The sequence below is a fragment of the Atta colombica genome, unplaced genomic scaffold (genome assembly GCF_001594045.1).
Source record: "Atta colombica isolate Treedump-2 unplaced genomic scaffold, Acol1.0 scaffold102, whole genome shotgun sequence".
Taxonomy (NCBI): Eukaryota; Metazoa; Arthropoda; class Insecta; order Hymenoptera; family Formicidae; genus Atta; species Atta colombica.
The window spans coordinates 1,813,706-1,830,134 of NW_017259187.1; the positions used below are offsets into that span (position 1 = coordinate 1,813,706).

The 16,429-nt window shown below is 30.6% G+C and overlaps 3 protein-coding genes across 3 annotated transcripts in view; all 3 read left to right on the forward strand.

Moving 5' to 3' along the window:
- The window catches only part of LOC108687985, an 11,198-nt gene extending 2,695 nt beyond the window's left edge, over window positions 1–8,503 (forward strand). The window contains exons 2-4 of the mRNA XM_018194036.1: window positions 1,609–2,687; window positions 3,235–4,914; window positions 8,056–8,503. Coding sequence (XP_018049525.1) covers window positions 1,609–2,687; window positions 3,235–4,914; window positions 8,056–8,179 — 2,883 coding nt within the window. The 3' untranslated portion in view covers window positions 8,180–8,503. The remainder of the gene's footprint in view (window positions 1–1,608; window positions 2,688–3,234; window positions 4,915–8,055) is intronic.
- A 2,790-nt stretch (window positions 8,504–11,293) lies between these two features.
- Window positions 11,294–13,789, forward strand: LOC108687092 (odorant receptor 9a-like). The gene is made up of 6 exons (XM_018192697.1): window positions 11,294–11,372; window positions 11,569–12,049; window positions 12,419–12,518; window positions 12,765–12,884; window positions 12,952–13,107; window positions 13,736–13,789. Exons 1-6 carry the CDS (start codon window positions 11,294–11,296, stop codon window positions 13,787–13,789), a joined length of 990 nt encoding a protein of 329 aa, XP_018048186.1.
- Window positions 13,790–15,612: 1,823 nt separating this feature from the next.
- LOC108687102 (odorant receptor 22c-like) overlaps window positions 15,613–16,429 on the forward strand; it is a 3,776-nt gene continuing 2,959 nt past the window's right edge. Inside the window, exons 1-2 of the mRNA XM_018192706.1 lie at window positions 15,613–15,616; window positions 15,720–15,845. Coding sequence (XP_018048195.1) covers window positions 15,613–15,616; window positions 15,720–15,845 — 130 coding nt within the window. The remainder of the gene's footprint in view (window positions 15,617–15,719; window positions 15,846–16,429) is intronic.

Consider the following 16,429-nt stretch of genomic DNA (forward strand, 5'->3'; position numbering starts at 1 on the left):
TATATATATATATATATGATGCGATACGCATCGACCATAGACGAGTTAACGCACGCGTGTGTTTCGTGCAAAACGTGCACGGGGAAAGCATGTCGTTCCATTTCACTTGTCGTTAGAACACACTCGGTCCAGAGCCACCTTTCACGATTTTATTTCATTTTATCTGCTTTTTACACGTATGCTATTAGAAAGTATTTTTTGTGTAATACACATCGAACTTCAAGTGCACGTAGTTTAATGGCCGGATGTTCGGACGTTTTCTCGTTCAGGATGAATGATTTCTAAAGCTTACACTTCAAATAATATGATATTCTCTAATCTAAGGAAATGAGACTAATAATTTATTAATATTAATAACAAATTTATTAATAATTAGCGAATATGCGGTGCAATCGATCGTCAAGAAAATATTTCTGTTATCACCTTAATGATACATATTTGTATTTCGTCGCGAGCATTCCGTCACCTAATTTCAGTACATCGAGATAATATTTTATAATTCACACGCAATGACTTAACAACAAATTTACGGCGCAATCGCGCGAGAATTGTCAGCTGCGTAATTCCAATCAGGGATAATCGTCACGTTTGATAATAGAAAGTAACCCGTCATTCGATTACTACATTGCTATTTTCTAATGCCGGGAAAGAATGTCGACAATCTCAACGGGCTATTAAATTTCTCTCGTCGCCGAACCGCTGGAGCGTTGCCGACATGGCCGATTCATCCGTTACAAATAAATCGAGATGCATTGACGAGAATTCGCGGGATGCGACTTGAAAATCATACAGCTGAATGTTTGCCGGTATATTTATTCGTGCATCGCGCGAATATAAATCTGCAGACAAACTGCGGATTTCTAGGGACTCATAAGGCCGACTTTCGAAAACCTTTTTAAAATTCATTTCGCATTCCGGTCATCTTCGTTTGTTCTTCGATCGTCGCTATTATGCATGTACGCAACATCAGATGAACACGCTCACGCAAGAATTATAGTGCAGTATCTCTGATGAAGCGGTACGATAAAATTGGTGTGTCGATAAAAATTATCAAACAATGGAAGTCAACTATAAATTCAAGAATATTCCGCAACTTTGCATAGATCTAAAGTAACACTTTTCGAACACACTTTTCTTTTAAATTTTATTCATATAGAGTTTAATCCGCTGTTATTCTGTTTTTTTCTGTCAATGATTATTATGTTGTTACATTATTATGTGCTATTATTATATTATTATATTATTATATTATTATATTATTATATTATTATTTTCTATTATATTCACATTGTATTATTAGCCAGGCTCATGAAAGTAGTTTCTGGCCTTTTTGCACTTGCAATAAATTGAATTAAATTAAAATCAAATTAACTATTATATTGCGGTTATTATTAGTTCAAGAAAAAAATTTAGGAACCTGTTATAATCGTTGATATTAACCTGATTACTGACTCTTATGTGATCAATTCAATAATTATTACATGTTAAATAAGCTAAATGTCATCAGTATAAAAAATATAATTTAATAAAAATGTTTCAGAAGAATTATATGACGAATGTTTTAGGAATTATATGAATTTTATATTAAGCAATTCAATTTTATTTCAGATTACTATTTTTCTATTCTTCGTGACTTTAACACTTAGCACATGCTATGACGAATTACCAAAACCAGGCTATACCAGAACGATGTTGAAAGTCTCTCGAAGTCTTCCGGGCGAGACGGAAGAGTTAAAAGTGCGAACAAGCGAAGGCAATGTGGCCACTTTAATCGTTAAGCGACGAGACAAATCATCGTTCATCAATGATTCGACACCAAAACCTATTCAAGAAGAATCGAACTTCACTGCGGAAAATAAAAGAAATTTCTCAATAAATGTGCAGAATGAATCGATGCTCGATGAGAAGAATGAAAGCAAAAGGAAAGATGAGGTGCGAAAACTTGAGGAAGCTCAAATAGAACAGATCAGGGAGACGTTCTCTAAATTTTCAGAACCGAAAGATGAAAAATTAGATATTAATCGAGCCGATAAGAGACTGGTATCTGAGAGAAGTCAGCCTATTGGCTTAATCGATTATGGGAATTGGACGCCGTTGGACGCGGAAGGAAGAGTTTTGAAGCAAGAGGAACCGGAGGAAGAGTATCGAAACTGGAAACCGTTGCAGACAAACTTGGATACTGTCGAAGAAAGAACAAATTATGACAGATTGGGCGAAGCCCAATTCGGCAGCGATATCCTGTTTGCCAGGAATTTCCAGGATCGAACTCAAAAGAACTTCAAACTTAACGATCGAAATGTTGCGAATGAGGACGGGTTTCATTATATGTATATACCTCATATAGTGTCTACGAGGACAAATATTGGTGCCAATTTGTCAAAAAACCGAGATGGTAAAGCTGTGCCTCCGGAGGTAATCGTTCGATCGGAGATCAACGTGAAAACTATACCAAAGAGATCGCCCTTGTCATTGGACATCGATGGCACGCCAATAATTCATGGTACGAGAGTGTCCGATGAGCCTATCGACAAAATACAAACCTGGAGAAACGCTCGGGTTATCAATAACAAGCTTATAACTTCCGAAGACAGTTTAACGGTTACCACAGAGCCTCTTGTCGAGGCTTCCGACGATAACGCGGAAAAGAAAGAGAAATTTGAAAAGTTTTTTAAAAATGTTAATCGAAGGTAAGAAAAGATTCGATTTGCAGAAAATCGGCTGAGTATGATCTAAGTAAGATCATATTTAGCCGACATGAAAAATTTTAAGAACACTTAAAATAAAGACTAATATTATCAAAGCCATAGAAATATAGGAAGATAATTTATAAAAGATAATTTAAAATTAAAAAAATTTGGAATAAAAAAATGATCAAAGTTGTGTCTCTTATATTTCTGTTTCGAAATTGTTGTTTTCTTTTGTCAATTATTTATGTGCTTCTTTTCTGTATTTTATAATTATATTAATTATTTTAGTTACAGTAGAATTTCATGTATCTATAACGTTCCAGTTATACAAGCAAGTTTGTGCTCAGTTCCAAATAAACTCATAGCTGAGATCTTATTATTCTAAGTACGGTGCTATAGTTAAGGTAATAAGAGCTTGATGTATTGGAACTCCAATTTTCTGAACATTAGCTCTTGTTATCGGAATTCTTCAGATAAACGGAGTTTTATTGTACTTATTAATGGTACTAGTCGTATTGAACGATTCCTATAATTTTCTTATTTCTAGGTATGGTCGCAACTACAACGAAGAAGCTCACAATGTGTACTTCGAGTGGGATCCAAGAAATTACAAAAGCGAAGCCTTGAAAGCCGAGGTTTATGAGCCACGTAATGATCATTACCGCGCGAGCGTCCACAAAAGGATGTTACATCCGGACGGCATCACGAACTATCCGATTTCTCAACGTTACACCCCGGAGAGTCAGACTATAGCGCCGGTAGCGTTGAAGTCCGGCGCTCGCGCGCCGGTTCTCCAATACGCCCATCCAGAGCTGGGCGTGCAACCGGCCAAGATTCTAAAGAATGAGAAACGCCGACCGGAAAATTTCCCGGAAAACCAACATTCATTTACCGAGCAACGTCATAAAAAGAAATATGTGCTGAACAATAAGAACATCGTGGATAGTTATACCACGAAGAACTATTATCCGAATCAGCACTTCTATGGCTTGAAACGACCGTACGAACCGTCCCTTTGGGTGAAGATATCCGAAAATCTGAAGAACCAGTTTTCCACCGGAGTCGAGAGGGTCTCACAATTCACTAGGCCGGTAATCGATCCTTTGGTGGAGGCTACTCATAAAATCTCGCAGAATCTCGGTCTATCCAAAGGCTCAACCAAGGAGGCTCAAAACAAGATCGACACGGTAGCGACAGGTACTAGCATTCTAATTCCGGCTCTAGGTCTCGTTGCATCTGGTGCTGCGCTCGGCATAGGCGCCGTGGCGGTTGGTCGATATCTCGACGTCGACGTTCTGAAACGATCGAATGTCGACGAAGACGATCTGGAGCACAAGCGTGCCTTAGAAACTGGAGCGTACTTAAAAACGATCGAGGATGATAATTTAAAATTGAACGAAGCGACACCGCAGACCTTGTACGTTCCTCAGAACGATAAAACGAGAAACGAAGATATGGGTTCGGCAGAAAACGATGGAGTCTTCTTGGTTCTGGAAGAGGACAAACGAAACGCCGAGAGAATTGAAAATCGAGAAAGTAAACAGGTGGTGGATGAAGCCGATTACGTGGAAACTAATAGACGTAAAAGGAGAAGTCTCGATTATCTAGATATCTTCAAAGCGGATACTGACATGAAAAATCTGATACGCAGCAAGCGCTTTCAGAGAAAAGGTGCCGATTCCATCAGCGAGATCGTGGAAATCGATCTGCCTGCTGGCTCAGATCGCATCGATATCACTGAATTCCTAATTCCAAAAAATAAAAAGAAACATTCGAGTGAAAATGCTATTCTAGTTGTCAAAGACAGCTTGAAGATCCCAACAGAAAATTTTCGAATAGACACGTCGGATCAGAACATATTAAATGCCGCTACAAAGATATTCGGTGATAATTTGCGAGATGCAGCTTCAATAAATGAAGATAATGGACAACAAGGAAGAAATCTGAGAACCGATGCATTTTTCATGTTGGACAGATTGCAAAATTTCGAAAGTAATCTCGAGAAGGAAACAATAAATAGGAGACGAAAGCGAAGCGTCGAAAACAATCAGGAGCTTCTGGACACGTTGCAGAATCTGGAGAACGCAGAAGTGGCAGAAGTTGCTCACATACAGGGCGAATGGACGAACACACCCTGTGCAAAGAGGATATTTTGCGATACAATGATTCAAAGAGGTTCAGATGCCTCAGTGCTTATGGAGAAAAAGATGACGGCGTTATTAAGACTGTGAGTAATTTTGACTTATCACATTTTTTTAATCTATTAAAAAACAGAAATTTTTTTAATCTGTTAAAAAATAGAAATCTCTTAATTTTAATATCTTACATTTGGAAATCGTTGAACGATCTTAAAACGTAATTATTATAATTGAATGGATATGATTTATAAAAATTTAATAAATAATTTAAAGTTGAAAAAAATTTGATAGAATAAACAACATTATTTCAGTTGTGACTTTTACATTTCTATTTACAAGTTATTATTTAGTCGGGAAAAAGTAATCTTGGTTTTTTAATTTTTGTTAAAATGAAATATTAACGTTAAAATAATTTTTAAAATAAGTTTAAAAAATTAAAAAGATTATCAATTAAAATAATTAAATAATAATTAAAATGATCAATTAAAATAATCAACTTAAATAATCAACTTAAAAAATCACCTTCAATTAAAATAATTGCCGTTTGAATCTACTATTTTCTATTATCTTTCTAACAAAAATTCAATTTCATTGTGATAAAAAAACCGGCTCTTTGACCGAAAATCGACTTAATTTTTCATTTTAATTGTGTTTTGAAAATATTCTCCATTTAGACTATGTTGAATAAAATAGAGAATTCGATGTCTATTGAGTAGACTGCATGCGAGAAAACTTCCTACTGTAAGTCCATTAAGGTTTTTATTATGCATGAAGTAGAATAGAATTGTCATGCTGCAAAATGATCTTCATAATAAGTCAATAACCTTTTTGCTGTTAAAGAAAAATTCGGCTTTTATATATTCGCCGCAAAATTCAATTTTTGTCAGAAAATGAAATTTTGATAGAAAAATAATACGTTTAAACGGCAATTAATTTAATTGAAAATAATCTTTTGAGTATTTTATTTGAATAAAAATTTTTGACAAAAATCCCGAATTATTTTCTCTTCGACTTAATATTATCTTATCCTATTAGTTTGTCTTTTGATTTATTTGATTAGTTTATTTAAAATTTTTGATATAAATTTTAATATTATTTGTGTTATTGAGACGCATTATGCATTTAAATATTTCATTTCTTCTTTATTAATAATTTTATTAATAATTTTTATTTTTGAAGTAGTACTTATAACAAATTGTTCCAAATTATCTTATAATAATAATTGATTGCAATATTACAAAGTATAATTTCTTATAAAAGAGATGTTATAACTGTAAATAACCGTCTTTTATAGTTATAATATAAAAATGTTTGGTTGAATTAATTAAACTTTTGATTAAAAATAGAATCAGAGTTTTCTGGTAAAATCTACTCAAATTCTAATTAAATAACTAGAATTTTAATTAATATAATCTGGATTTTTCAATTCGTCCATTTTCGATGAGACATCTTTTTCAGTGTAACATTTATAAAGTAACTATGCGTACATTGCGTCATGCTCATTTTATTATATAACAAATCGCATTTGTTGGCAGTGATAATTCAAAATATAATAAACGATCACATCGATTTTCGCCGTGTTTTCGTGAAATCATACAAGCCAATTTAATTGGCCTAAACTATTAAGCTTGAAACATCAAGGAAACGCCAATAACAGCCAGTCAGGCAGAACTTATAGTCCGAGCAGTGGATAACTTTCTTCCAGCTTTCGCCGACGACGTCCTACTGACTGATTCGACTTTTACCTCTTAGCACAGTTTCACTGTATGCGCACGATGTGCCCTGTCCGCTATCACGTTGGTCATGTGCGATAGAAAAAAAGAAAGAAAAGTTGACAGAAAGAGAAAGACTTGAACATGTTATCGAAAATAAAAGAAAAAACGAGACAAAGAGAAAACTCTCGTGCTCCAATGCGATAACTTACTTACCTCGCGTTCGCTTCTCTTTCCAGTTCTTAATCGCGATTAATCCCTGTCGGATCACTTTTTGATTTCATCACAGTACTTAGGCATCCCAGTAATTAAGTGAAATGTGTTATTTCAAATGAGTCATCTTGGTAAAATTCATCATTGCGTGTATTGAAAGTGTAATATTTATTCGTAATTATTGATATATAATTACATATTAAATAATTAATGTATAAATTAATATAATTAATATATAATTATATATTAATTATATTGTAACAAATGCAAATGCTTTTTACACACTTTTCTATTTTTATCATTCTAGTGTAGTCGAGACTGTTTCATCTGTCTCTTATTTTCGAAAATTATAAGAAATAATTCGTAAAATTCGAGGAACTTCGAAATGTTTAGGAAATTTTGAGAAAGATTGATCGCTTGAGATAAGTTAAGAAAGCGAGATGAGAGAGAGAGAGAGCTCAAGTTCTCGCGAGTAATTTCGACGACATTACGTATCCGTTATCCACGAATGGATTGTTAATGACAAATATGGCATTTCCTGTAACATGTGAAACATACAATTCAATTCATTGTGGACGCGTGCATCCATATACCGATGAGAGAGCGGAATTATATCATGTATTATGTTGTAATGCATACTATCGAGTAAGCAGTTCTTACGTACGTGACAAGAATTTACGGGACAAACCGCTTTTCTAAAAATAACAAGAATTTTAATGTCCAAGAATTTTAACAATAAAAGAAGGACAATATAAGTTTTCTTTGTCAATTTTCTGCTCATACATGCTTTTAAGATTTTAAAACTATTCTAAAACAGTTTTTTTCCCATATATTCGATTAGTCACAAATAATCAATAGATGTTAATTTAAAGATAGTCAATACGAGATTGTACTTTTCCCAAAAAAAAAAAACATTCTGCTCCTTTTTGCTTAAAATTAAAAAATAATTTTAATTAATAATGAATCGCATTTGTATTCTGGAAATATAATTAAATTTTACTCTGTACATATAATTGTGATGTATATCTAATAATTAATATATTTAATTAGTCTTTAATTAACTATTTAATTAACAAGTACAATAACTTTTAAATCAGTTTGTATATCTCAGTGCGTCTTAAAGAAAGCGAGTTAATTGGAGCGAGCGATCGTTAATGGAAAACATGAGAAGATTAAAAGATCCGCAATCTAGTGCACACCTAATTAGTAATTAACTGCGTACGGTGTCGGTCATTTGTCGAAGTATGTCTCCAACTTTCTAATAGTTTGTTATCCTACACTCGACATTTGCGCGTATACTTACAGAATTCAATCTGGAGCAGCCGCACAGGTGTCCAGTCACTTTGAGGAGGTCATGGATGCCATTAGAAGACATGATTGTTCCAGCTTCTTGTGCCCACAGGCGAGACCCGGCAACATCTTCTTTTAGATACGCTTGTAGTTCTTAAATTGCGACTCTTCTTTTACTAGTTGGCATTTTCAACTCTAGTTAAGTCCTGCTTGAAAAAATATTTTTCTTTTAATGTTTCGTTGCAAATACATCCTGGAAATCCAGCTGGTTAAATCTTTTTCTATTTTCTCGGACACAACTTAGAAACTATCTTGACATTTTTCGTTAGGAAACAATTATTTCAATTAACAACGGGAAATATTTTCACATAAAAAATACAACTGTTACAGAAAATCTTGTACATATTATAGATAATTAGTAACAACACGCGAATTCTTTAGCTGTGTATAATAGCTCTCACGAAACAACAAAAAAATGAATATAAAACTTTTTTTAATCTGAAATTAGTTAAACATGTTTATTCAAACATGTCGATATGTAAAAATGCCAACAATAACTAAAGAATTAATATTCCTTATATATCCTTATATATCCTTTCCAAGACTTGCCGGGTATATTAAATTCGCGTGGTGTATTTTTTTTTTATTAGGGTGACTCGCATGATTGTGATCAGTTGCATAAAATCTTTAACGTGATCTTTAAGAAAATGTTTCGTTACATTTGCAATAATTTTGCAATTAAACAAGTTTCTATCAAACACATTGAATCAACGACGAACCAAAAGTGTACATATTTGCCAGCGAGGCAATTTTATTTAATATGCACTCATATTTGTAACTTAGATAATTAAGTATAGAATTTAAGGGAGAGAATGTAAGTTCGGCGGTGAGAAAGTTGCGTCTTTTGCAATTTCCGAATGTTCACCATATCACCTAATCGTCCTTTGGTGAATTCCGTCGTTTCTTCTCGTCTTATTTCTGCATTCCTGCGTTCCGTTCGAATATAAATTATATCGTGCGTAAAATATAATTTATTTCGACGCGCTGAGAGATCAGAAACAATGTTACATGAAAATATATTATTAATTCAGAGAGAGAAGTCGTCGCCAATCGTTACGAGAATATATTTATTTCTGTCCTTACGTATAAAATTGTATTTGTATAAGTCAACGAATAAATAATATTTTTTACAACATATGTGCGGTGTTTGAGTTTTTTATTTACTCTTTATACGTCAGTGACATCTGTTTGCAGATTTTGAACAACTGCTAGAAATTAAGCAATGGTCGATTGATAGGCGGATGATATCGGGTAAATAACTTGCTTATAGTCGAAAAGAAAGTGCTGCATTCACGACATTTGATTCATGATGATTATTACTCATGTTACTATTGATTGTTATCCGAAAGGGTTTATAGAAGTACTCACAGATGGTAGCGGTTTAATCTTCTGTGTACTGAGCAAGCGCAAAATCACAGCGGTTTGGTATAATCATAAAGAACGAATCAGTTAAACGATAATTTTCGCTCCGTGAACTGCAATGAACGTCAATGAAGGTAGAATATATCTCGAAAAAATAGCAAAAGTATGCACCGCGATATTTTACTAAAATATAGGCGTGTCGTGTGAAAGTTATATAATACAATGTAGTATAAAAATTATATTTTCGATCATATGTGTGTTGATAGAAATTTTTATTCCAGTTTAAATTCTGTGCAATTTTCGAAAAGATTATTATAATTAAATTACTATTATTTGTAACAAATTAATGGAATCTTATATTATTAAATAACTTGCTTCATGTGAAATATTACTATTCACATTGATATAATAATATTTAGTTTCCAATATTTTTCTAATTCTAGTCAATTTTAATATCAATCATTATTAGACTAATATTAAGTATTGTTACAATTTATTTCTATTTTCTTAATATTGCAAAAATATTCCTATTCTTGAAATGATTATATATTCTATTTGTTACTTAATATGTTGACTATATGAAACGATTTTTTAGTAAAGGATGCTTAATAAACATACAATAATAGTTACATAACTAACAGTCATAAATAAAGGGATAGGGGAAAAATTCGCTTTTAACAATTTGCCGCAAAAATCCACGAGAATCATAATTTTTTTCAAGGCGACTATACATCTGTCATAGAAGTTCGGAACTTTGTGTTCCACGAAAGTTTGCGAAAACCAGGTATAAAACTTTCTATGCTAGCAAATGCTTGCTTTCTCGATATATAGATTGTTCCAAAGTGTTTTTGAGTGGTAAAGTTGAACGATGTATAAATTGAACGATTAATTCTGGTGATGTGTGCACGATTTATTTCTGATTTCCCTCCGTTATAGACAAAGGGTTCGGAAACTTTAATTCTTAGAAAAAGAAACTTTAATTCTTAAAAAATACAATTAAAATAGAAATTTTTCGTCAGAATTGATCATCTTATAGGAGATTTTTTTTTTAAAGAGAGTTATAAATTACTAAGAGAACACTTTAAAGTTTTAGCTTTTTAAAAAAAATGATAAATAATATTTTTTTACATTATCCATTATTCATCTCTCATTATTAATATTTCCTCTGAGGAGGTCTAAAAAAAATATTAGGATTTAAAAAACTTACAATATTCAATACCAAATTATAAAAAATAATACATATAAAATAAATTATAACTGTGATATCTATAATTTAAAAACGTAATGAAAAGAATGATTTTATTTAGAAGTACTTAAAAATTTAGCTAAATACTGAAAATAATTTTATTTAGATCATCAATCGTTTAAACTGATTGCTAGAATGTTAAATCTTTTGCAGCATTGTCATCAAAGCTTTAGCATTCTACAAATATAATTATTCTGATGATTCAATGAAATTATTTTTAGATCTAACTACATTTTTAGACACTTCAATAAAACTTCTTTTTGTACGTTCATGAAATATAGTAATATTTATTACAAGTCAGAAAAACAAAATTTTAAAAATACACAAAATAATAATGTTTCTTCTAAATTAATAATAAATAGAAATATTCCTTTGATTTGACGAAATTTGATTTGGTTAGATATAAATTACGCCTTTGCGATGAGTCGCCAATGTTTACGGATATTAGGCGTATGGCCCGATCCATTTGTGAGTGATTCTAAACGGCTAAACATAAGATTCATGATCGTTGCGTGTATCCTGAGTTTTTACGTGATCATGCCGCAATTTACAAATATGATACTTGCTTGGGGTAACGTGGCTCGGATGGTGGAATATGTCGCCTCTGCAAATTTCAGTTTGATGGCACTGTGCAAGTTAGTCGGTACTTGGTATCACGGTGAAAGTAAGTTATCATTTCAAAAATAAGTTGTTATCGATATTTTTATTAAAAAATGTGGAGATTCGTTACTTATAATTATAAGATCAATATTGTAAAATCAATATTGTAACTATTTTATCATATACAAACGGCTTTTCCGTACGTTCTATTTTTTTAATCATTTTCATAGTTTATTGATATATCGTATTTAATTCAAAAGCACTTCGAACGCTGATGATATCGATCATGACCGATTGGATGACTTCAACAAACAACCGGGAACGAAATACAATGTTAAATATAGCAAAACGTGGGAGAACTTTATCTGTTAGATGTTTTATAACCATGACGGGTACAGTCACGTTTTACATATGTCTCAACCTCCTGAAATTCTATCGAAATGTGCATCAACCTCAAAGGAATCTCGTGTATCGATTTTCCTATCCTTACAACACTCAAAATACTCCGAATTACGAAATCACTTTTTTCACTCAACTTTCTGGCGGCATGTACTCGGCTATGATCAACTGTACCATCGACACTTTTATCTCGATACTTGTGCTACACATATGCGCACAGTTGATAAATCTACGAATGGCACTCAACAATCTGGTCGACGAATTAGCCAAAGGATCTATATCTTCCTCAAGATTTAAGAAAGGTCTAATTGCGATTACTATGCGTCACGAACATCTTATCAGGTATGCTGAAAAATTTCAAATAATTATTTAACTATGAAAATTAAATATTTAAAATCATTTATTTATAAGATATTTTTAAATAGAATTCATTCTTTCATATTTATAATACGATGTTCTAATATATAAAACAAAAAGTATTCTTAAATTAAGACATTTTTTAAAAGACATACAAAATATGATTTAAAATTTTAATTTTAAGATCATTAGATTTAAATAAGGATTATAGTAGAGTAAATGTAAACTACCATTCCACTTTAAAAACTGTGGTTCTATATTAAATATTTTTTAATCTTTATATATAAATTAAAATTTTGTATATATCAAAACAATTATAATAAATCATATTAATATAAAATGTATGAATTCAAGGAACGCAAACACAGTCGATGAATGTTATAGCGCAGTGTTATTTGTGCACATGTTAGCTGCTACTTTTCAGCTGTGTTTTGAAAGCTTTCAAGTTTTTACGGTAAGAGAGATAATTTACTCTTTTTTCACAAAGTTTATGCAAAATAAAAATTGAATATATATCACACACACACACACACACACACACACACACACACACACACACACACACACACAGTAAAAATGCTTTTTCGCTAAATTATCTATTTTGCTAAAATAATGTGGAAATATATCAGATAAAAATTTGACAATACGGTTGATTTATAAATAATCATTAGACCGAGAAAAATATATGTATTATTTTCAGATAGTAACAAGTCATTTGGGTATACCTATTATCAAAATAACCTTCCTCTCGTTTTACTTTTCTCTTGTATTGACGCATTTGTATTTTTATTGTTATTCAGCTGAAAAACTTTCAACGGAGGTAAAATAATTATTATTTATGTATCAAAAAATGATTTTCCTAAGCGAAACAAAGATGTAATTTTCAGAGCACAAATATGGCGAATGGCGTGTATGAATGCAAATGGTACGATATACCACCAAGAGATGCGAAGAATTTATTGTTTATGATATATCGATCTACAATTCCGCTTAAACTGACAGCTGGAAAATTTGGAACTTTTTCCTTAGAAATGTTCGGAACAGTAAGACATTTAAGAAGAAAAATATATTATTTCACAACAAAAAATCCCATTTTTTACCTATAAAAAGACATAACAAAATACGATTATGAACATTGATTTTCAATAAAACTTTTATTTTTTGCGATTTCGCAAAATAAATAAATTTTATTTTAAAATTAAAAATGTTCTCTTTCGATCACATTAATTAAATAAGCTCTGAAGATAACTTTTTTCACCGATAATGTGCGATTTTAAAAACATAGTTAATTTTTGTAAATTCTGATAAATAAATTTAAATTTATAAAAAATAAATAAAATACAATTGGACTTTTGATGATAAAAATTTGTTGTTAAAAGTATGCAAAACTTTTTTTCATATCTTTATTAAACCGGAGCAATATAAAAATCTGCACTGAACTTTAAAGACTCAGATTGCAGATGAAAGATAAAAATTTTGTTTCCAATATAAGGGACAATTAAGAATAAGTATTACCTTAGCCAATAATATAAGATGTTTTGTCACTTTGCATGAATATTGTACTTTTTCTTTTATGTATTATATAATGTATTAATATTCTGTATAAGAATAATATAATTATAATCATCCATAAAAAATTAAAAAAATATATTATATTTTTATTTTACATAGACGGTGAAAACGTCAATGGGATACCTATCTGTACTGCTGACAATGATGGATTAGAAAGTATAAATGTTTAAATAATAAATTAAATGCGCGTACTTTATTATTATTTATTTTCTACATACTATGTTAACAGATTTATACATATTAGATATTTGTAATATAATTTTTGCTGGACAAATATATATGTTTTTGGCAACAAATATAAATTATTTATTTATTATCTTTCGTTATAAAGTAATTCTATATCAAAAAGAAAAGCACTACTGTAATCTTCAATTCAGTAATAAAAAATATGATAATTATATGTTATTCGTGTTACTATCGATTGTTCTACAAGAGTTTATACAAGTATTCACATAGATAGTAACCGTTAAAAACCTTTGTATTCTGAGCAAGCGCGGTATACTGAAAATCAAGGCGGTTTGGTACAATTGCAGAGAGCGATTCAGTCAACTGATCATTTTTGCGCTGTGAACATCAATGAACGCCAACAAAGGTAGAACATATCTCGAAAACAAAATAGTAACAATTTGTGCATTGCAAGTTCTATTAAAAATATAATTATTTATATAAACATATAATAATAATAATATATTTTACATTACAAATCAAGGATTGTTTATTAAATCAAAGAAAGAAATAATTTTTAATAATTTGTTACGAAAAATAGCAAAAAGCATAGTTTTTTACAAGGAGTCTATAGATCTGTTATAGAAGGTTAAAACTTTGGTGATTCACGAAAGTTTGTGAGAATGGAAATAAAGCTTTACACATTAGCAAAAAATGTTTCGTTTTCGATAAGAAGTTTTCCTGCAGATATATAGTGTTTTTATATTGCAAAGTTGGATGAAATCAAGTTACGTGAAACAAACGTCAGTTGTGCACAAATCTTTTATTTCCAGAGAAACAGTTTACTAAAAAGAAATTTTTCAAAGTTTTGACAACTTAAAAATTGAAGTATAATTATAGCAACAACTTTAAATAACGATAAAATTTTGCAAGAAGATATCGCGAAGAGAGATGAGAAACTTAGACAATATAACCGTAAAAATAGTGTGACATTGAAAAAAAACATTTTAATCAAAAATATTTTTAGCTTTGTTTTAGTAGAATATTATATATTCAATTTATTCTCAATTCATTATTTAATCACTTTAATTTTTATTTTATATATTATGTACACGAGTTTAAAAAAGTGTTAGCTTTGTTTTATAATAACATAGAAGCAACAAAATTTTTTTAATTCAGATACTAGACCATGATATTCTTACATGTACTTTGACATTTTGACACTGGATCCAATTGCTCCATCAAGTGATATTTTTTTTCATATCGATAAAAAATAGCTCGATTTTTCAGTACTTTTAATCTATCAGTTTGCATATTATTGTTGAACTTCTTTTTCCTCTTTTTCTTAGCTCGCATATGAAAAATCAGGCTATAAATAGCTTTACAAATATTGGAAAATTGAACTATTCCTAAAAAAAAGAATGTGACGTGATAGAACAATTTTGACATCGGATTCGGTTTCAAAACATTAAAATACATATAAAAATACCATGGTCTGATCTCCGAATCAAATATTAAATTTTATTTAATGTAATCTATAATAACGAATTATATAAAAAATAATATAAATGAAGTGAATTTCTTCAGTGTTATAATACAATTAAAAATAAAAAATAAGTAACTTCTATATTCACCACTAACTACAATAAGATGATTTTAAATAAGATGATTACTTCTAACAAATGAGAAACAAAATTCGAAAGTGACAAATTAATATATATTGCAAATTATATATAATAAGCAATGATGTTTTTCCAAATATTTTAATTTACAGATTTGAATTATATGTTTACTCTGACTCGCCAGTGGTTATGGGTATTTGGCATATGGCCCGATCCACATATGTCTTTGAGTAACTTTCGTTGGCCAAATATACGATTCGTTATCATCATATGTAACATATGTCTGTACGTATCAGCGCCGCAAATGATGAATGTGATTCGTGCTTGGGGTAATGTGACGCGAATGGTGGAAAATTTTGTCTCTGCGAATTTTAGCTTGATGGCAATATGCAAACTGTTCGTTACTTGGTATCATGGCAAGAGTAAGTCCATTTCACGCGACAATGTAACTATCGGATAGATTTATTTTTCCATTTTTTATTAAGATGTTAAAATGAATCTTCCTTATTTAAATACTTATTTATTAATAACAATAAATACAAAAAAATGCAGGCAATGTTCTATGTAGAAACTCAGACAGCATGCATGTCTAAAATTAGGTCATAAGACATAAGGTTATAATGTGTAAAGGACAACCTTATTTCCTATTTAATGTGTAAGAGCGATTTCGATCGAAAAATTTATCCTTTCAGGTTAATAGTACATAATATTTAAAAATTTAGATATATATTTAAGCTTATTTAGTTTAAATATGACTTGTTTTGACAGAAATTGTTAATACATACTATACATTAAATGATGTACAAATGAGAATAACTTTTATGCCATTTAAATTTCAATAATAAAAAATATAATTAATATTGAGAAATTGATTGAAAGAAATTTTATTGCTTAATATTTATAGGTGAAAAAAATAAAAACCTTTAAATATTTTTGTATAACTTCTACCAATATATACTTTGTTGCCAATGAATAATTTTATTTAAAAAAATAAATTATAATAAAT

What these genes read in the sequence shown, in the direction of transcription:
- LOC108687092 (XM_018192697.1), top strand. Translation starts at nt 11,294, where the DNA reads ATGGTGGAATATGTCGCCTCTGCAAATTTCAGTTTGATGGCACTGTGC. An exon ending in TACTTGGTATCACGGTGAAA is followed by an intron (nt 11,373 to 11,568) that starts GTAAGTTATCAT and finishes TTAATTCAAAAG; the next exon opens with CACTTCGAACGCTGATGATA. An exon ending in CGTCACGAACATCTTATCAG is followed by an intron (nt 12,050 to 12,418) that starts GTATGCTGAAAA and finishes TATGAATTCAAG; the next exon opens with GAACGCAAACACAGTCGATG.